We start from the raw sequence: 23,417 nt of genomic DNA on the forward strand, positions 1-23,417 counted from the left end.
TGACTAACCAACAGAGATTCAGCAGCATCTGCTTACCCTGAAAAGAGGCCTTATAAAGCAGGTGCTGTCCACGCCCCACTCAGACCTCACAGACTGTGAGCACAAAAACCAGCACCGGATCCCCTGCCGTGCACAGAGCCTATAACCACTGCACAGCAAAAGACCCGAACCGGAGTATCAGCTGCGCTCAGGTTACTCCACTAGCACTTGTCTCCCGGTTGCCATGACGACGTGGCAGCACAGGGCAGGAGACCCTAACAGTACCCCCCCTCTGACGAGGGGTCAAAGAACCCCTACCACCGGGTTTATCGGGGAACTGCGAGAAGAAAGAGCGTATCAGTCTGGGGGCATGAAGATCACAACTGCGCACCCACGACCGCTCCTCCGGGCCATACCCCTTCCAGTGCACCAAAAATGACAGCCGACCCCGAACCACCTTGGAGTCAAGAATCCTTTCAACAACAAACTCCCTCTGGCCACGTATCAGAAGAGGGGAAGGTCTTCCACTGGAAGAAGGATTACTAATCGCCCGTTTTAAAAGGGAACAATGAAATGTTTTATTGATACCCAAAGAACGGGGCAGATCTAACTGAAATGCCACCGGATTGATAACCCTGGTGATCTTATAAGGGCCGATGAACCGGGGCCCTAACTTATGAGATGGCTGTCTCAACTTCAAATTCTTGGTAGACAACCAGACGAAGTCTCCTAATTTGAAGCTGCAGGGTCTTTTCCGCTTATCAAAAACCCTTTTGGTCACTAATGACACAGATACAAGGGCTTTCTTCACTTTCCGCCAAATACCTCTAAGGACCGAAACCACAGAGGAACCACCAGGCGTGGAGTCCAGGGGGTCAAAAGAATTGGCCTTAGGATGATGCCCATACACACAAAGGAAGGGAGAGATCCCTGTAGCAGAGTGAGCCGCGTTGTTATAGGCAAACTCCGCCATGGACAGATGAGCAACCCAGTCAGTCTGACACTTGGAGACATAACACCTGAGGAACTGCTCCAAGGACTGGTTCACCCTTTCAGTCTGCCCATTAGACTGCGGATGGTAGCCTGACGACAAGCTGACAGAAATCTGGAGATCGGAACAAAATGCCCTCCAGAATTTGGCCACAAACTGGGATCCGCGGTCAGAGACCACATCAAGTGGCAACCCGTGGAGACGCACAACATGCAGCATAAATAATTCAGACAGGCGTCTGGCTGATGGCAGCCCAACCAGTGGAACGAAGTGCGCCATCTTCGAAAACCTGTCAACGACAACCCAGATGGCTGTCATCCCCGAGGATTTGGGCAAGTCCACCACAAAATCCATTGAAATGTGGGTCCATGGCTTAGATGGGATAGAGAGTGGATGTAATGGGCCAACAGGAACCCCTCTAGGAGTCTTATTTCGGGCACAGATGTCACATGCCCGAACCCACTGATCCACATCCTTAGCCACCGAGGGCCACCACACCGCCCTAGATAGCAACTCCCGAGTTCTGGCAATACCCGGGTGACCTGCCGACTTCTTGGCATGGAATTCCAGGAACACTCGCTGTCTTAACCTAGGAGGCACAAACAAAAGACCTACCGGAAGGTCTGGAGGAGCCTGCTCCTGTGCTCTAAGGACTAATGATAAGAGGTCCTGGGTAATGCCCACTTTAATACATGATGGGGAAACAATGGGCAACGGCTCCTCGGTGGTCTCCTGGATTGGAGCAAAACTCCGCGAGAGCGCATCAGCCTTGATGTTTTTTGACCCAGGGCGATATGTTATCAAAAAATTAAAGCGAGCAAAAAACAAAGCCCATCGTGCCTGCCTGGCATTGAGACGCTTCGCTGACTCTAAATATGCCAGATTCTTATGGTCAGTGAGAATTGAGACCACAAACTTAGCCCCCTCAAGCCAGTGTCTCCACTCCTCGAGTGCATCCTTAATAGCCAACAATTCCCGGTTACCCACGTCATAATTCATCTCGGCAGGCGAAAATTTACGGGAAAAGTAAGCACAGGGATGAAGGCGATTATCAGACACTCCCATCTGAGAAAGCACTGCCCCAATACCCATCTCAGAGGCATCCACCTCCACCACAAAAGGACGCTCTGGATCTGGGTGTCGCAGCACCTTGGCCGAAACAAATGCCCTTTTGAGACGGGCAAAAGCCGCTTTAGCCTCACAAGACCAGTGAGCAACATCCACCCCTTTCTTAGTGAGTGCCACCAAGGGCGCCACTATAGACGAAAATCCAGCGATAAATCGTCTATAAAAATTCGCAAAGCCCAGGAAACGCTGAAGCGCCTTCAAACTAGTGGGCTGCACCCAATCCAGGACTGCCTGTACCTTGGAACCCTCCATTTGGAAACCTTCTGGGGAGATAATATATCCTAGAAATGCGATTTGCTGAACTTCAAATTCGCACTTCTCCAGCTTCGCCCCAAGCCGGTGGTCTCTGAGTTTCTGGAGGACTAAGCGTACATGCTTCCGATGTTCCTCCAGGGAATGGGAGAAGATTAGGATGTCATCTAAGTATACAACTAAGAATCTATCCAAATATTCCCTGAGCACATCATTCATGAAATCCTGGAAGACTGCCGGGGCATTACAGAGCCCAAAAGGCATCACCAAATATTCATAATGCCCTGAGTGGGTATTAAAGGCAGTCTTCCATTCATCCCCCTCTCTTATTCGGATTAGATTGTACGCACCGCGTAGGTCAATCTTAGAAAAAATGGTGGCAGTACGAAGCTGGTCAAACAAGACCGAAATGAGAGGCAGTGGGTATGAGTTTTTAATCGTGATACGGTTCAATTCCCTGAAGTCGATGCAGGGTCGCAACGAACCGTCCTTTTTACCCACGAAGAAGAACCCCGACCCAACTGGAGACTGTGAAGGTCTGATAAATCCCTTAGCCAAGTTCTCCTGAATGTACTCTGCCATAGCCTGAGTCTCAGGACGTGACAGGGAGTACAACCTGCTCTTGGGAAGCTTAGCATTTGGCAACAAATCAATTGCACAGTCATAGGGGCGATGGGGAGGTAGTACCTCTGCAACTTTTTTGGAGAACACGTCCGCAAAATCTGCATAACACCCTGGCAATCCTGGCAAACTTAGCTGCGAGAGCCTGACTGGAAGGCTCAAGCAACTCCTGAAACAATCAGTACCCCAACTAAGAATCTCCCCAGAGACCCAGTCAAATTGAGGATTGTGGGCCCTTAACCAGGGTAACCCCAACACCAATGGGGCAAAAGTACAGACAGTCACATAAAAGGACAATTTTTCAGAGTGTGTGGCTCCAATAAACAAAGAAATCTGGCTAGTGCAAGAGGTAATTTTACCTTGGGATAATGGTTCCCCGTTTAACCCACAAATCTCAATTTCCGATGCCAAGGGTACTAAGGGAACAGAGTGTTTTAGGGCGAATTGGCGGTCCATAAAAACCCCGTCGGCCCCACTGTCCACAAAGGCCTCAGTCTAGACAGTTTGACCGAGGATCTTCAAGGTCACCGGAATGATAAAAGTCTTCTTGGGAAATTCTGACTTCTGGCCTGACAGGATATTTCCCATCACCCTCAGGCCCTGAAGTTTTCCGGCTTTTCTGGGCATGATACTACCACATGACCTTTATTCCCACAGTACAAACACAACCCCTGCTGTCTCCTCCGCGTCTTCTCACGCGAGGAGAGGCGGGTAGCCCCAATCTGCATAGGCTCCTCAGAAAATTCCTCAGAGTCTGAGGTTCCCTTGGGAAGGAAGGAAATCTCAGTCTCCCTTTCAAGCCTACGCTCTCTCAGCCGTCTATCCACCCGGATGGATAACTGCATGAGCTGATCCAAGCTATCAGGCAAGGGATATTGTACCAGTTGGTCCTTTATCTGGTTAGAAAGACCTCTTCGGTACTGGTGTCTCAGGGCTGGGTCATTCCACTGGGTATCATGGGCCAACCTCCGAAACTCCGTACAGTAAACCTCAACTGGCCTTCGCCCTTGCTTAAGGATCGAAATCTGAGCCTCGGCTGAGGCCGTCTTGTCAGGGTCATCATACAACATGCCCAGTGCCGTAAAAAAAGCATCAACACTTTTAAGCGACGGACAGTCAGGCTGCAACCCATATGCCCAGACCTGTGGGTCTCCTTGTAGCAAGGAAATCACTATGCCCACCCGCTGAATCTCCGACCCAGAAGACTGAGGCCTAAGCCGGAAGTATAGCTTGCAGCTCTCCCTGAAACAAAAGAACTGCGAGCGATCTCCAGAAAAACGATCCGGGAGATTTACTTTCGGCTCCTTAACCCCTGCAGGTGCTGCTGTTGCGGGAGCTCCGCCAGCAGCCTGGGAGGTGTGCATTTTAATGGACAAATCATTAAATTGCCGAGTCAGGACCTGCACCTGATCGACCACCTGTTGCAACGTATTTTGAGGGGTATGCTCCATATTCCCACAAAATTTCAACAGGAGTATTAGGCTGCTGAATATGTTATGCACACCAGTGCCTGCAGGAAAGTACTAGTGTCAGAACTGTTATGCACTCCAGTGTCTGCAGGAATGTACTGGTGTTTGAACTGTTATGCAAAACAAATGGACTCACAGACAAACTGGGGAATATGACATAACGTACACAGAAGGTGATAGGGTAACAAAATACACACACAGTGAACAGAGAAGCCCAGAGGCTAAGGAACTGGGTATCTCCCTTGTATTAGAACTGCTCAGATGTAAAAAGCAAGATGTTGTGTTTTAATACGTAGAGAACCCGAAATGCTGTTGCTAAGGGCAACAGCAAAACCCTAAAGGGTTACCAACGGGTGTGGCAGTAAACTCCTTGGTCAGAGATGGAATGATAGACACAAGGAGAGCCTCCACAATCCTGATTCTCACTTGCAGTGCACAGGTTTAAGCTTACTGCCACTAAACTGACCCCTGACACCTAGCACAGTGAGACAGGATTAGACAGGCAAGTGTTAGAATACAGCCGCAAACTTGCTAAGTTCACAGAGTAATAACAGAACCCCAGCAAGCTAAACGACTGACTCCAGTCTTACTGCTAGGTCTGGATTGGCAGAGTGTAATACCAAATCCCCAGGCCTATTTGCAGTAAGCAACAAACAAATACAAAGCTACACAGTACTGGCTAACTTTCATGAACTGACTAACCAACAGAGATTCAGCAGCATCTGCTTACCCTGAAAAGAGGCCTTATAAAGCAGGTGCTGTCCACGCCCCACTCAGACCTCACAGACTGTGAGCACAAAAACCAGCACCGGATCCCCTGCCGTGCACAGAGCCTATAACCACTGCACAGCAAAAGACCCGAACCGGAGTATCAGCTGCGCTCAGGTTACTCCACTAGCACTTGTCTCCCGGTTGCCATGACGACGTGGCAGCACAGGGCAGGAGACCCTAACAATAATGCGCCTTACACATTATGCCGCACATTGTTAATGCCCATAATGACACACATAATGTCACTTACTCATATGCCGCACATTATTAGTGCCCTTATACACTTAATGACACACATAGTGCCCCTTACACATATGTTACACATTATTAATGCCCTTATACACATAATGACACATATAGTTCATGGCGTGAGTCAATTGGCAGCTCTGCTAACATCGGGTGCCTATTTTTTTATGAAAATGCATCTTATATGCATTGCTATGTGGCTAGGATGCAGAAACAGCTTCTGCTGATTAAAATGATATGTAACATGCCTATATACTGTGTGCAACTGTGGCTGTATCTGCATACGAAATGCTACACACAGAATATAGGCATGCCACATATAATTTTAATCAGAAATAGTAGCAATTTCCCTTACTCCCTGAATAGTCCATCAATCTCGCTGATTGCACCTTACCCCCAGTATGTAGCTGTTACATTCTTAGGGGGGGGGGGGGGGGGAATCAGAGATAAATACATTCAAATGGGATCATCAGTGCCATTTCCCTGCATTGGTTATAAGGCACAACAGGCGCGACCAGGGCAGGTTTTCTCAGCAGCTGTATAGGAGATAGTCACACTCCTCAAAACAAATAATATAAACCATAAAGAACAGCGCTTAGATCAATTTATGGTTTTGAATGGACAAATGTATCAAATGGTGATCTAAAAAGCAATACATTTATTAATAAAATATACTTTAGCTGGGTGATAGCAGGTCTACTCAAGTAAAAAGTAAGTATATAAAAAACATCAGATACAAAGTAATCATTTTATGCAGCATTTACTTTGTATCTGATGTTTTTATATACTTACTTTTTGCTTGAGTAGACCTGCTGTCACCCAGCTAAAGTATATTTTATTAATAAATGTTTTGCCTTTTAGATCACCATGTGATACATTCAGAGCCGGCCCTAACCAATATGATGCCACAGGCAAAATTTTGGCTGGTGCCCCCTAGCACCACCACTAGTTCAGCCTATGACCCTGCACCCCTTTCCCAGCACCATCACCCCTCACCCATAGAAGTCCTTATTTTGGTGTTCCTACTACAGGTTGAGTATCCCTTATCCAAAACGCTTGGGACCAGAGGAATTTTGGATATCGGATTTTTCCGTATTTTGGAATAATTGCATACCATAATGAGATATCATGGTGATGGGACCTAAATCTAAGCACAGAATGCATTTATGTTACATATACACCTTATACACCCAGCCTGAAGGAAATTTTAGCCAATTTTTTTTATAACTTTGTGCATTAAACAAAGTGTGTGTACATTCACACAATTCATTTATGTTTCATATACACCTTATACACACAGCCTGAAGGTAATTTAATACAATATTTTTAATAACTTTGAGTATTAAACAAAGTTTGTGTACATTGAGCCCAGTGGCGGTTCTTGCCACGGGCAAGCAGGACTTTTGCCCGGGGCGCCGCCTTCCGGAGGGCGCTGGCGCCATCCGGAGGGCGCCGCACCGTGGCAAGATCCGCCACTGCTGCCCGCTGTGTCCCCCGTCCGCCTCCGCTGCCCGCTGCCGTCCCCGTCCTCGGCGCCTCCTGTGAAGGGAACTAGACGCTATGCGTCTAGTTTCCCTTCGTGGAGAGTAACTGCTGAGCGGTGCGCGATGACGTCATCGCGCACCGCACAGCAAAGGTCCTCTCCACGAAGGGAACTAGACGCATAGGGTCTAGTTTCTCTTCGTGGAGAGGACCTTTTGCTGTGCGGTGCGCGATGACGTCATCGCGCACCGCTCAGCATTCAAGCGGCGCTTTCAATGTACAGGGGGCGTGACTCACCACGCCCCCTGTATTAGGCCACGCCCCTTTCCTGCCCGGGGCGCTCTGCGCCCTTGAACCGGCCCTGATTGAGCCATCAAAAAACAAAGGTTTCACTATCTCAGTCTCACTCAAAAAAGGTCTGTATTTCAGAATATTTGGATAAGGGATACTCAACCTGTACCTAGATTTTAAATAGGAACACTGCGCCCAAACAGGGGTGTGTTTTTGCTTGCAAGGGGCATGGCCACGCAATAGTACCCCCAATTGAAATTACGCTACACAGTACTGCAACTTTATTATCACACTGAATTGCTCCTTATTTACATTACACCACACCATATTGCTCTTTATTCACATTAGACCACACAGTAGTGCCCTTTCTATACGTAACACCACACAGTAGAGCACTTTATACACATAATGCCACACATTAGTATGCCTTTATACACATAATATCACACAGTAATGCTCCTTACACATGTAACACACATTATTAATGTCCTTATAAACATAATGCACCTTACACATTATGCCAACCTTTATTAATGCCCTTATACACATAATGTCCCTTACACATATGCTGCAATTATTAGTGCCCTTATACATATAATGACACACATAATGCCCTTACACATATACTGCACATCATTAATGCCCTTATATACATAATCACACACATAGTGCCCCTTACACATATGCCACACATTATTAATGCCCTTATACACATGACACACATAGTACCCCTTACACATATGCCACACATTATTAATGCATTTATACACATGACATGCATAATGGCCCTCATTCCGAGTTGATCGCTCGCAAGGCGAATTTAGCAGAGTTGCTCACGCTAAGCCTACGCCTACTGGGAGTGTATCTTAGCTTCTTAAAATTGCGACCGATGTATTCGCAATATTGCGATTACAAACTACTTAGCAGTTTCAGAGTAGCTTCAGACTTACTCGGCATCTGCGTTCAGTTCAGTGCTTGTCGTTCCTGGTTTGACGTCACAAACACACCCAGCGTTCGCCCAGACACTCCCCCGTTTCCCCGGCCACTCCTGCGTTTTTTCCGGAAACGGTAGCGTTTTTTCCCACACGCCCATAAAACGGCCTGTTTCCGCCCAGTAACACCCATTTCCTGTCAATCACATTACGATCGCCGGAGCGATGAAAAAGCAGTGAGTAAAAATACTATCTCCATTGTAAAATTACTTGGCGCAGTCGCAGTGCGAATATTGCGCATGCGTACTAAGCGGAATTTCACTGCGATGCGATGAAAAATACCGAGCGAACGACTCGGAATGAGGGCCCATGCCCCTTACACATATGCCGGATACTACTGCACAACCAACCCACTCACACGGCCGTTTACACTGTGACTTCTGCCTCTGCTTGGATACAGATGTGTCCTCATAAATCTTGCCTCAATACACCATGCAGCAGGAAATGCCTTGCGTGGGTCAGCTGGCAGCTTGCTAACGTCGAGCGCCTTTTTTTGATGAAAATGCATCTTATTTGCATTGCTATGTGCCTAGGATACACAAGAAGCTTCTGCTGTTTAAAATGATATGCGGCTTGCCTATATTCTGTGTGCGACTGTGGCTGCATCTGCATACGAAATGCTACACACAGAATATAGGCATGCCCCTAGGAATAGCAAATGCCTAGGGCTGGCTCTGGATACATTTGTCCATTCAAAACCATAAATTGATCTAAGCGCTGTTCTTTCTGGTTTATATAAGTCTTACCCTAACCCTTACCCTAAGCCTTACACTAACCATAAACCTAAGCCTTACCCTAGGCCAGAGGTTCTCAAATTTGGTCCCTAAAGGCACCCCAACGGTCCAGGTTTTAAGTTTATCCATGCATGGCCACATGTGACTTAATTAGCACCTCAGTGAATTTAATTTAAACATCTGTGCTGAGCAATGGATATACCTAAACCTGGACCGTTGGGATGCCTTGAGGACCGTGTTTGAGATCTTCTGCCCTAAGCCATACACTAACAGTTATCCTAACCCTAGAACTTACCCTAACCCTAACACTAACCATAAACCTAAGCCTTACCCTAAGCCATACTGTAACACTTATCCTAACCCTAAAACTTACCCTAACCCAGTCTTACCCTAAACCTTAACCCTAACCCTAAACCTTACCCTAACACTTACCCTAACCTTAATACTTACCCTTACCCTAAACCTAACCCTTAGCCGAACTCTAAGCCTTACCCTAACTGTAAGCCTTACCCTAACACTTACCCTAACTGTAAGCCTTACCCTAAACCTAAGCCTTACCCTAACACTTACTCTAACCATAAGCCTTACCCTAACCCAGGGGTCTTCAACCCGTGGCCCGCGGGCCACAGGTGGCCCGCTGCTATGGTTTCCATGGCCCGCCGACGCGCCCGCCCGCAGCGCACATATGAACACAAAAAAAAAAAAAAAAATTTTTCCCTTTCCCGGAGTCATGTGACTCCCCCGCACTGTCACTGGTTGCCTGTGAAGAAGGGGAGTAGCTCCTCTTAGGCTGGTCAGTGGCCTGGTCACCCTTACTGTGTCTCCCTCCCTGTGTCTCCCTCCGCCTGCAGTGTTGAATAGGTGGGTGAGAGCGGCGGGGACCCGGCTGGGGGGGGGGGTGCGGCAAGTTACCATTGAGAGCAGGGGGCAGTGCGGGCGGGAGCGGAGGGGGTGCGGCAGCATGTATGCAGCCTGAGCATGGCTGTGTGCGGCGGGGACCCGGCGCGGGGTGGGGGGGGGGGCTGCGGCAGGAGAATAAAAGTGTATAAGTGTTGAGGGCAGGGGGCAGTGCAGGAACCCGGCGTGCGGGAGCGGCGGGGACGGGGGTGCGGCAGCCTGAGCATGGCAGTGAATAAATTAGTATTGAGGGCAGGGGGCGTGGCGGGGGACCCAGCAGGGGGTGTATTAAGTATTAAGAGCAGAGATGGCAGGGAGCATGCTTTGACAATGCTGCTGTCTGTCTGTGATGGGGAGGAGGGAGGGTATGATAGCACCTATGTCTTGACATAGGCGCTATCATACCCTCCCTCCCCCCATCACAGACAGACAGCAGCAATATTGTGAAAGCATGCCCACATTATACCCACCAGTCCAGTGATATTGCCGTATGAGTCCAGTTCAGTGCTTACAGACCAACATCTTGAGAATACTCTGCGCATAGCGACTTCTAACATTGATGCCAACATCGACAAGCTGGCCAAGCAAAAACAATGCCAAGTTTCCCACTGATATGAACTTATTATAATAACAAAGGTAAAGTAGACCATGTTTCATTCATTAAATTACAATAATTATCTTTTGAAGTCTTTTTTATGGTCTTATGAGTCTAGAAAAGGTCTCATTACAATCATAAATTAAAATTTAGATTCTAAATACCGCAGTATAGCTTAGTGGCCCTCGGCTTCGTTTCATTTTTTTATGTGGCCCACACTGTCTTAAAGGTTGAAGACCCCTGCCCTAACCCTTATCCTAACTCTTATCCTAACCCAAAACCTTACCCTAACACTAAATCTAAGCCTTACTCTAACCATAAGCCTTACCCTAACCCTAACCGTTACCCTAGCACTTACGCTAACCCTAAACCTTACACTAACAGTGAGCTTTACCCTAAACCTTAATCGAACTCTACACCAAAGCCTTACAGTAAACAATACAGTAACCCTCTCCCTAACCATAAACTTAAGCCTTACCTTAACTCTAAGCCTATGCCTTACCCTAACCCTAATGCTGACATTCAGTGTTAGGGTGAGATTTCTGAGCTACATTACTCAGTCCAAGCTCATACAATACATAGTGATCAACACACTCCATCTAACTTTAATATACAACATCAGTCATTACTGCGCTGTATATAAATTACTATATGGGTCTGATTTCGAGGTGGACGCTGCAGTATCCGCTCTTCCGCCTGTTGCCAGAGTCGTAGCTGCGATAATATGCAAATGCTAGTTCCAGCCTCCTCCTGGTGTAGATGCCAGCGCCTGAGATACCCGCTTTCAGTGTCTCTGCATGCTGTAACACCGTCAGTGATTCTTGACATGCCATCATCGCATGCACCACCAACACTTGCACCAACCTTATGGCATCACCCGGAAACGCGGCCACTTGCACTCACATGCCCGCTGTGACCCTCCTATAACACGCTCATGAGATAAACTTTATTGCATTCACTTCAGGCAACCTCACCGTCACCATCCAGGCATGCCCATCACTTTGCCACTGTACTTCTGTTCCGATCACAACAGCACCTTTTGTGCGCACGCTCTGTGCAGCAGTTTTTTGAATTTCACTACTGAAGATCGGCATGGCATTGTGGTTTGCGTGCACCTCTGAACCAGACTCTATATGTGTTTATTACCAATACGATGACTTACCTGCCATGGATAGAAGGTATCGTTGCTGCATTTTCCCGATTTACAGTTCAATAATTCATTCAAGCTATGAGCTATAGCATAGATGGCAGAATAAACATTAAACGAGGTTGACATAGCAAACTGGCTGGGGATGGACATGTTCTGCAGGGTGAATGACTGACAGTATGCGCACACCTGATTGCAGTCATAGCTATTCCTGGATTGTGCTTTAATAGAACTGACGTAGGCAGTCTCAAAATCTAAAAGCTTTGGGAAATAGATCTGACCCACTGCCACCCCCAGTATTGAGCCAATTGTCTTGATATTTGGAATCCCAGCGATTTGTGAGTCAACTGACCAGCTCTCACTGCCAATCCAGACAAAATCCGTAATATTGGCATTAACAACTTCCTCGAAAAATATCCTGGCATTGAAGTAGGCAGAGAAGACCACGGTCACCCTGACTCTGGTCTTCACTATGTTATTCACCATGTCCTTGACGTATGTCCTGTCTGTGCTGTATGGTATGAGTCCTTGGTACGCCACACAGATGCCATTACTGGTCGCCAAGGTGGATAAGTCTTGCAAGCCCTTTGTGCCATAGACATCATCACTGCCAACAATGGCAATCCAAGTCCAGCTGAACTTCTGCAGCAAGTTCAGGATGACTTCAACTTGCAGTTTGTCACTTGGGATGGTGCGAAGGAAGGAAGGGTACATCTGTTTACTGCTAAGCAACTCATTGGAAGCAGAGTAACTTATCTGAAAAGTAAAAAATAAGCACGACATTCTGTGACTTATGCACTATGTAAAGCCTATGTGTCTTACTGTAAACATGCAGCGAAAGTGCCACCATCTCTGAGTGTAGCCCCATTTTCAGACAATGTAACTGCCAAGTTAAAGAAAGGAACTCAAAAGTTCTGAGCAGTCCACTCCAGACAGCCGCAGTGGAACAAAGCCAAAGTATTTTTTGCCATGCACAACCTGTGCATACTGTAAATGAGGTGACCTAGGGGACTATTCATGAAGCAGTGAAACGTGTGGAGAAGTGAGCCAGTGGAGAAGTTGCCCATGACAACCAATCAGCACTGAAGTAACATTTATAATTTACATACTAATACAATTGTACGGAGCAGCTGATTGGTTGCTATGGGCAACTCCTCCACAGGCTCACTTTTCCACTCTATTCACTGCTTCATGAATAGACCCCTTAGTAAACTACCACACAATGTCGCCTTTTCTGCTCAGGGTGATGGGTTTTGCCAGGCATCAACTACGTACATATTTGCCCAGTATTCCCCACAACATGGCAACTTTTCCTGCAAACCTCTATAGGGACTATTCTAGAAGTTATTCTATGGCATAAAGTATGATTATTGTCGAGTTATACCACAAATATATTTTTTAAAGTACTAAAAAGCATTCTTAGCCAAGGGTAGCAACCTGCTATTTGTGCTTACCAGATCTGTCAGCCTGCTGACACTAATGGTGGGTACACACTTTGTAAACAATATTGCTCCTTTATACCCTCCATAGTCATACTGCTACCAGTGATGGACGGTGTGCGATCCAGGGGGGTCATTAACAACACCCACTGTCGGCTGTACATGCAGCTCAATCTGACTATATCGTCAGATGCTGCATATTCAGCCCGGGTGCGGCATGATGTCATGTAGGCACTATGTCGATGGCCCGGGAGGGGATGACAAACACTATGCGATATCACTCATGGAGCGTATCACATAGTGTGTACCCACCATAAGTATCAGGAAAAGTAATGAAGAGCCTAAGGGGGTATTCATCAAAGTGGTATCCAGATGATAGGTCGACACCAAATGGTTGACATGCATATGGTCAACATGGTCAAAAGGTCACCAGGATCAAATGGTTGACATGATAATGGATGACACAACATATGGTCGACATGAGTTTTTTGGAATTATTTAAATTTTTTCATATTGTGCTATCCATGTGGACCACAGTTGGGAACGGTAACCTGTGCCGAGAACAGAAACGCACCTTGCCCGAAACATGGGGTTCAGTGTGCTGGAAGCTCAAATTTGACAAAAAAAGCATAAAAAAAATAAACCATGTTGACCATTTCTGTGTCAACAATTTCAATTGTGTCGACTTTTTCACATGTCGACCTTGTTCATGTCAACTATTTGGTGTCGACCTTTTCACTGTTGACCTATTATATCATAACCCATACAGTGGAGAGAGATTAAGTACCAGCCAATCAGCTCCTAACTGCCATGTTACAGGCTGTGTTTAAAAAATGACAGGAGCTGATTGGTTGGTGCTTTATCTCTCTCCACTTTATGTATATCACTCCATACTTTGATAAATACCCCCCTAAGGGCTCCAGTTAATAATGGACATCCGTTACTCCACACTCAACCTATCATTTTGCAATCAGTCTACCAGTAATGCGGCCTAGCATACTTTACCATACCAATGATTTTGGCAGCTAAATGGGTTTGGCATAACAGAAAATGTGCAGGACCTTTGCAGTAACTAGTTTGGACACAATGGACTGGATATAATACAGGTTGAGTATCCCTTATCCAAAATTCAAAATCCCAAATTTGTGGGTCCCCTACTGAGATAATAACATAAATATTATATATATTATTTATAAATATATATATTTATATGTAAAAGAACAAATGAGGAGCGCGGAGTATAAGTAAACAGTTGTAAGCATTTAATCAAAAGAAGTATATGCATACATACATCTCAGAAAGAGACAAGCAGCTCGATGTATCACACACGGGCGCCTCCGGATAGCACCAGTGGAGCGGCCGCTAATCACAGCTAATCAACTGATCCCTGGCTTGGGACCACACAGGATCAAGTCAGCAATGACGTAGTCACGTCAAGTGTCCAGTTACCACGCCAACGCGTTTCGTCACGGGGACTTCGTCACACCCCTCCACTGGTGCTATCCGGATTAAAATCATGATGCGATTGAAACAGACTGGAACGTGTTCAAAGAAACCTGAACTATGGTTAAATCTTTCAAACCTAGAGGGGTATGAAAGAGTACCAGCAGCTCTCTGCACAGGTCCAGTAAATGACAGTCTGACCATAAAAAAAATATTTTTATTTACTAGGAGCTAATAGGCAAACGCAGAGTTGCCCGGAAACCCCCATCTCTTAGCCAGTGGCTCAAATGATGACAAGAATAGCAATAATATATAATAGGATTACTAGAGCTGCCACCACAGCATGCAGTTTAACCACTTCCATGGCATTGGTCGCATCAGATGTGACCACACCAGGCAGTGCGTTATCTGATCTGACCAGTCAAATACAGTGTGGGCGGCTGCAGGAAGAGAATCTTCCCGCAGCTGCTGCTCTCAGAGGGATCTCCCAGTCCCTCTGCTTCCCTCCTCCAGTGTCTGCCAGTCTGCCAATCACTGATGATCGGTCAGCACAACAGGACCCCCCCCCCACCCCCCACCCAGTGTGGTGCAGTGGCGTACCATCAGCCCCCGCAGACCCCATGGTGGCGAGGGGTGCTGGTGTTGATGCTCCCACCAGTGATTATGCAGATTCCATGCGGTCTAGCCATCCGCATGGCATCTGCTTAAAATGTACCTCCAAAAATGTCCACCGCCTAGGGAGTCTGATGCTAGGGGTCCTGCTTAACTTCTGTCAGGGAAGCACAGCAGTATAGTGTTACCTGGAAGTGCCAGGAACGCTGGCGCCACCGGCAGAAGATGCAGAAAGCTGAATCTTCTACTGTAAAACTCCTGACAACGAGCATAAAACCCCTGGCAATGAGCATGAAACCCTGGCAACGAGCATGAAACCCCTGGAAACAAGCATGGAACAACTGGCAATAAGCATGGAACCCCCCGCAATGAGCTTGGAACCCAGAGCATGAAACCCCTGACAATGAGCAGGTAATTTAAAAGTAATTAGAAGCCTTACTGTGGAGCATAATTTGTAAGGAGCATTATTGTGTGTGGGGCATAAAATGGTGTCAGGGGCATAACTGTGTGTGGCATAATGTGTAATGGGCATTACAGTGTGTGGTACAATGTGTAATGGGCATTATGGTATGTGGTACAATGTGTAATGGGCATTATGGTATGTGGAATAATGTGTAATGGGAATTATTGTATGTGGAATAATGTGTAATGGGCATTATGGTGTGTGCCATATTGTGTAATGGGCACTACGGTGTGTGGCATATTGTGTAATGAGCATTACAGTGTGTGGCATAATGTGTCATGGACATTACAGTGTGTGGTATATTGTGTAATAGGCATTAAGGTGTGTGGAATAATGTATAATGGGTATTATGGTGTGTGGCATACAGTATTGTGTAATGGGCATTATGGTGTATGGCATATTGTGTAATGTGCATTACGGTGTGTGGCATATTGTATAATGGGCATTATGGTGTGTGGCATAATGTGTAATAGACATTACGGTGTTTGGCATATTTTTTAAAGTGCATTACGGTGTGTGGTATGATGTGTAATGGCCACTATGGTGTGGTGTGTGGAATTATGTGTAATTGGCATTACGGTGTGCGGCATAATGTGTAATTGCAGCAAGGCCACACACCCTTGCAGTGAGGCCACACCCCTTTTATTTTTCAAATGTCTATGGGGGTGGGGACACATTTTTTACTGTTCACACTGGGAGCCAAATTGCCTAGAAAAGGCCCTGTTTGTTTTACAAAAAATCCCATGATCAGACATCTGAGTTACACTCCGGTCACTTGGGATGGCAGTGATTTCGCGCAGCCGTGGGCAAGTGAAGCTACATCTAAGGATAAAGCCACTAGCCTCAGCATGCCCGTTAAATGGGGTCTACACATCCCCTGTTTTCCAGAACCCTGGCCATCACCACCAGCAAACATCCGCATCCTGTAAAACAAGCTTCAGCGTTTGGGGCACTGCGACCGTCACTGCAGCCAGATCTGCATGTGTCCAGATCTGAAGGCATCAGAGATGTATGCAGACCATTGGGTTTGCGTATATATATCTCTGAATTATGCTCCAAAGTCTTTATTTGTAAACATTTCTTTATGTCTGTATCTACACTATTTTTTGTCTTGTCGGTTGCATTCAGAAAGGGATGTGGGGCAAGGCTGCAGACAAAGCAAATGCATGGGTCAGCCTGCAGGAGTGTTTGCTCTTACATCAGATTATTAAATGACCTTATGCTGTATCTTATCTATAGCATTGATAACATTCACAGATGACTCTTACCTGAGGCACAAGGAACTTGCCTAAAATACTTGCTGTAACAAAGGCAAAACTGCTGCTGGACGGTCCGACTAAAGCGATGGCTTTCATCTTGTAGTCAGTAAAGTTGTTCTGCATCTTTACATAGGGTTTGGTGCACTGGGAGAGGATCTTCAGAGTCCCATATATATTGGCTGAATCAGAGCAGGTGTCAAACAGCTCGTAGCCGAGGGTTACATTGGGCAGCAGTGTGCTGGAGTTATTGATTTCCTCAATGCCGAATCTCATTGCTTGGAGCAGGTGATAGCCTTGAGAGTTGAAGGAGGTTCTGTAAGAGCGATTATAGTAATTACTGTACTCACATACATCTGTGGTTGAGTATGCAAGGTGACAACCCTCATTTCGATAAAGAGCAACACTCCGGGACCTCCAGTGATATCACTGTCATCTATTCAAGGGTAGTCCGGCAACTCTTGTCCCACATGTACTGTCCCATGTACACTCGCTTCCTACGTATATATTTCGCTATGGTATCTCCTGTCTCTGTCATGTGCAGTGAACCCAAGGCGCGCCCCTCCCCTTCCCTGTGTGTGTGTGTGTGTGTGTGTGTGTGTGTGTGTGTGTGTGTGTGTGTGTGTGTGTGTGTGGGTGTGTGGTGGTGGTGGGGTGATAGACCTGTCGGTCCAGCAAATGCAATGTCTATTATACTAGTTTACAATAATCATGGAAAGGCCTAGATTAAGAGTCCCAGCGATTCTTTAGCTACAATCCCCAGCTCTATGCCTCTGCTCTGACTTTTTCTCTGCTTTATGTGATAGGACCAGCCAGCTTCCGAATAATGTGACCTCCCGAGGACAGCCAAAAATTTGGCAGTCTTCTGGACATTCCGGTAGAACAGGTGAAAATGACATAGGAGGTTATTCCAAGTTGATCGCTAGCTGCCGTTGTTCGCAGCGCAGCGATCAGGCAAAAAAATCTGCATTTCTGCGCATGCGTATGCACCGCAATGCGCAGGCGCGCCATACAGGTACAATGAGCATCCTGGGTTTGCACCGAGTCTAATGAACATTCCAGTCGCCGAACGCAGGAACATTGACATGCAGTGGGTGCTTCTGGGTGGCAACTGACCGTTTTCAGGGAGTGTTTGGTAAAACGCAGGCGTGGCTGAAAAAACGCAGGCGTGGCTGGGTGTGTGCTGGGTGGATGTGTGACATCAAAAGCCGTCCTTCCGTCGTTAGAATCAACGCACACGAAGAGTAACTACAGGGCTGGTCTTGTTTTGCACAAAAAGATTTTGCAGGCGCTCTGCTGCAAAGGCGTTCGCACTTCTGCAAAGCGAAAATACACTCCCCAGTGGGCGGCGACTATGCGTTTGCACGGCTGCTAAAAACTGCTAGCAAGTGATCAACTCGGAATGACCCTGATAATGTTGATTATCTTACAGGAATTAAAGCTATACCTTATACACACTTAGAATACACTTTACCATGGAGCCGCTGCAGCCGCTAAACCTAGTACACACGCTACGTACTTTATACACTGTTTGCGTACGGAGTCCCGTATCACTGTACGGACTTAGCGTACAAACGCCGCGCTGGGGGTACGAAGTACAAACAGCGCGCGCACACCCAAAGATACACTTTAAACCTTTACAGTAATGCAATGCAATGATAATCCGCTTTAAACCTTAGCAGGGCAATGAAGACACAACACCAATTGTGATTTAACCGCTGGGTTCCGACACCACAGTGGATTATTGCTGAAAGGGGGTTACAATACAAATAATACAATACAAAATAACAGAGTAAATGGCTACATTCAATGGTACATACTTGAGTAGATTCGCTTGCGCTTCCCGGCCCGGTCCTCGGTCATCAAATAGATAACTTTGTGAGTCTTGTGTGTCACCAGGCCAGAAGCAGGCTCTCTTTATACACTTCTTCCAAAAGCAATACAATAGATACTGTAATCCCTTTGTCCATTGGACACAGGAATGCACTTTTACAGTACAGGAGAGGTCATAGGTCGGTTTGAATAGGTAGGCGATGTCTTTCCCAACTGCTCTTGTGGGTGGTCTCCTCTGGATTCCCGCCGCATACATAATGTACAGTAAATACAGTTTATATCTATATTCTGCTTCTGCACATAACTATCCGCAGGAACATGCGATCTTCCTCAAATCAACACCGGAATGTTACCCTTAAAATACCCTACAGCTGGATACCAAACACCACCTTATGACCTTGTTCTGTCCCCTCCTATTCTGTAAAGGTGAATCCCTTTGTTCTGAAATCATTTAAACTGTTGTTTATTTCATATGAGGTGCAGGGGGACTATGTGTACATTGTACACTATTTGGATTAAATATGTAATGTGTTTTGATAGCTCTCCATGCGTTCACAAACTCTACCATAAATACCCATACCACGCGCTGATGCGCACGACTGCGGGAGCGACCATATGCAAATTGCGGATATGTGCAAGCACGGCAGAACAAGTACACGCGCAGAGGCCATCTGTGTGTGGTTTGTACGTGATGTGTGTACTGCAATATTTTTCGACTTTGACAGTCCACCCTTTGGCAGTCACCAATAACTGCCACTATCTAATCACTAAACAGAAAAATATCTACACAATATCTACAGAAGTTTGGATAGTCAGGAGAGAGGGGTAGGTAGGAAATGTATGACCTAGTGGGATAGTAGAAAGCATGTATGTATGAATCCGTGTCTGAGGTGCATATATCATCGTGCCGTATATGTTCTAAATAAGCTTCGAGGTATTGCGAAGTATACATTAAATCCTTCTCATCCCGTACTAAGGGTCTGTAAATGGGCCAACAAACACTACCGAGCTCTTGTCGGATTGTTCCAACAAATGGGGTGCACATTTAGTTGATGATACACGGAGGGGAGACATATGTGAGTGCTACTATATGTGGATATCACCTGTCGACTATGTGTGCTATTAACTGGAGGTTGCAGAGATGAAGATAAGACACATATCTAAAATACATTCACATAAACATTTTGGGTAGGGCAGATGTCTTTTCTGGATGGATGTATCTGGGCAGAGGGGGAAACACAAGAGAAACGGGTGAAAGAAACAGGCCATGAAATTCCTTTGCAATCCTAATCATAACACTGTCTCTATGGATGGGTCATAAATTAAATCTGCTGCTATAACAGCACTCTTGCTCCATAGACTCATCAATTTTGTGCCGTGCTTGCGCCGCGTCAGAATTCGAACACACCTAAATATCAAACCAATAATTATGATGACTCCCAGGATATAAAGGAGAAACTTCCCTACATTCATAATAACATTTTGAGCCCACTCTCCTAAACCTGAGAACCAGTTTCGTGGGTTCAACCATTAGACCCAGCCGGTCAGTTCATTACTCACAGTCGCCAAGGTAAGATTGTGTTTCCTCCTGAACTCCCACTTCAACTGTAAGATATCGTCCATCTTTTGATCGATAATCTCCGTTGGGTCATCAGTGCTGTTTGTAATATACGTACAGCACTTCACCCCATATTGAGTTGCCAGAGTAACACAGTACCCACCTGTCACGGCTGTGATATAATTCAGGACCATCCTGTGCTGAATCAGTTCCTTCTTGTATGCTTGTAACTCCCTTCCCGTATACCTGAAGGTGTCGTCATACATCTCAGTGATATTATCTATCAAGTTCGCTAGCACATGGATATACCTATAATTTATAATTCCTCTGGCAGTACGGGTGATGTCTAATGCGAGAAGGAATTGAATCCCGGTGGATTCGTGGATCAAATCAGAGGATGCATGCTCTATCCTATCTATGAGGTGTCTCTTGACGATGTGTTCATAGTGAGTATGAGTATAAGGAGCCTGAGCACTGCGGTGAACGTCTTTTATCTTATCATGGGTTACGGTCATGACCTCTGGCAGTACTCTCCCAATGAAACACAATCCCTCTGAGCTCGGGGCAAGCCACTTGTACTCCTTCCTCCTACATATGAAATAGGCATCATCTGGGAGAACATAGGGGACAAAATATAACATCACCATATTACAAACTTTCCAAGTAAAGAAACCCATCCCTAGTTCTCCCATCTGCTCAGTACAAGTATCGGGCTGGATGATATGTGCACAATACCCTGGCGATACTTTTCCAACCCACATGGTCTTGCTCCCACGAGTATACCTATACCGAAAATACCTCCCACTGTTGGCTATTTGGCGTACAAGTTCAGAGTCTATGGGTATCCTATCAGCTCTGTGTGAAAAGGTCATTGTCTGGTTATTCCACGTCACTTCCCAATTTCCCGGTTTTCGGTAATTGGAAATATTAAAACATAATAAGGATCTATCTACATGATACTGGTGGAGCTTCAAACTAGGGGGCCTAGAAATATTGAATTTCTTGTCCACCGGTCTCCCACCCCGTATTTCGAGTACCTCATCTATTGCTAAAGGGTATGGTACTAATCCTGACTTGCTCTGACCTTGAGGTACCTGTGAGCACACCCAGCATTCTGTCTGGTTTAAGACCTTACCCACTAGTGAGTGGTAATCACTCAACGGATGCCGGTCCATGTCGATATTAAGGTTGGACTGACATCTCTGGATGCACCCATCCTCAACTATATTCTCACAATTCCTACAAATACAATATTCATCAGACAATAACCCCTCACAGTGCCTCCGAGCTCCTTGACTACCAGAGCGCTTACTGATGCCAGCCTTTACCAAAATGATGTGCTGATCCTGAGATCCTACAAATTCGTACTTGCCATCAGAACCCATTCCAGATCCCTGCTCGGCATCTCTGGGACCCTCACCAAAACAAACTGTCCTTATCAAAACCAGAATTACTAACAGAACCCGAAACGCAGTCTCTTGTGATCGATCCATTTCGTTAGGGGAAAGGAGGAAAATAAGAAGGAGAAAAGAAAGGAAAAATGCAGGGGGAGGTGAAAAAAGAAAGTGGTACGACAACCGTTCTAGCTCTTGTTACTCTCTGTGCTCAGATGCCTTTCAGCAGTCCTGCCTCTCAACTTTCCCGGAACAGACACTCCAGTGATACGAGATTCTCTACACTCTGCTCTTTGTCACGAGTTCTCTCCGGGTCAGCGACCTTCTTGCAGTTGGACGAGTGGATCCACGTCTCTCTTTCGGCGACTTTCAATGCTGTTGTGCTGGTTAACAAGACTTGATATGGTCCTTCCCACCTGTCTATGAGGCAACCTGAGCGTAAGAAATTTCGAATCATCACATAATCCCCAGGTTCAATGTCATGACAATTACTGTTCGGCAGGTCAGGAATCACCAGCTTTAAATGTCTTTGTTGATTTCTCAGCTGCTGGCTCATCCCAACCAAATATTTCACAGTCACTTCATTATTACATTTCAAATCATCCTGGGGGTCTATCATTACATGAGGTTGTTGACCAAAAAAGGATTTCAAAGGGTGATAGGTTAAGGGGAGACCTGGGAGTGGTTCTGATGCTGTACAACACTAGTGACAAAGCTTCTGGCCACGACAATCCAGTTTCAACCATTAATTTGCTCAGCTTGTTCTTAATAGTGTTATTCACTCTCTCCACCTTTGCACTCGCCTGTGGACGGTATGGAGTATGCAGCTTGCTATTAATTCCCATCAGTTTGCACATGACCTGAAAGACTTCACCTGTAAAATGGGTACCCCTATCACTTTCTTTTTTTTTTTGAACATTAAGGTTTTTATTGAAGAGTTTTCACATAGAAATGGGGAACAGAATAAAGAAATAGGGAAACACAGGAGGAGTCCGGAATGGTTACCATAAGCAAACTTAAACAACGCACAATCTAAGGGGTATACAATTGGTTACATTGAACGTACAGACACCAGAAAAGGAGAAAGCGCTAAGAGGAGGCATGAAGAGGACATATCTAACATCACGGCATTCTCGTAGATAACTCTAGGAAAGGTCGCGGACGGACATGTCAATTGGAGAGCTATACACTGTTAGCCTACCTTCTCTACTTCTATAGTCAGACCATCCCAACCATTTCATGTGGATAGAGTTAGCCGATGAGGAGTATTTAGCCTCCGCGGTTTCAAAAATGAAATGTTTGTGGATCTTATTTTGGATGGACTCTAAGGTGGGAACACTCTCAGATTTCCATAACTGTGCTATAGCCGCTTTAGCGGCTATCAAAATGCGCCCCAAGACATAACGGTCACCTGCGGAGATGCGATCTACGTACATGTGGAAAAGCGCCAGGGCTGGGTCCATTGGGATGCTAAGCCCTAACACCATGCCGGCCATATTTAAAACTTCTCTCCAAAGAGGTTGTATTCGAGGACATGCCCAGAAGACATGAAAGATATCCCCCGTGGAGCCACATTTCCTCCAACACAATTTAGATTGGGAGGGCCAGATTCTGTGCTGCTTGGCAGGGGTGAAGTAGGCCCTCTGTACAAGTTTGTAAAACATTTCTGAGTGGTTAACACATTTGGAGACTTTAAAACAGGACCTAAATATACCGTCCCACTCTGCCTCAGTAAAGGACCTATTCAAATCTCTTTCCCATAAAGTCTGAGTTTTCAATTTTATCTGGGGGCCGTTAGACAGTTGAAATTGATACCACCACGTA

General features: G+C 46.0%; 1 protein-coding gene across 1 annotated transcript in view; it reads right to left on the reverse strand.

Moving 5' to 3' along the window:
• TAS1R1 (taste 1 receptor member 1) overlaps positions 1–23,080 on the reverse strand; it is a 30,489-nt gene extending 7,409 nt beyond the window's left edge. The window contains exons 1-3 of the mRNA XM_063941793.1: positions 22,795–23,080; positions 16,821–17,104; positions 11,611–12,351 (exon numbers count right to left, since the gene is read on the reverse strand). Of these exons, the coding sequence (XP_063797863.1) occupies positions 11,611–12,351; positions 16,821–17,104; positions 22,795–23,080 (1,311 nt within the window). The remainder of the gene's footprint in view (positions 1–11,610; positions 12,352–16,820; positions 17,105–22,794) is intronic.
• Positions 23,081–23,417: the final 337 nt, after the last annotated feature.

Source organism: Pseudophryne corroboree, chromosome 10, assembly GCF_028390025.1.
Source record: "Pseudophryne corroboree isolate aPseCor3 chromosome 10, aPseCor3.hap2, whole genome shotgun sequence".
Taxonomy (NCBI): Eukaryota; Metazoa; Chordata; class Amphibia; order Anura; family Myobatrachidae; genus Pseudophryne; species Pseudophryne corroboree.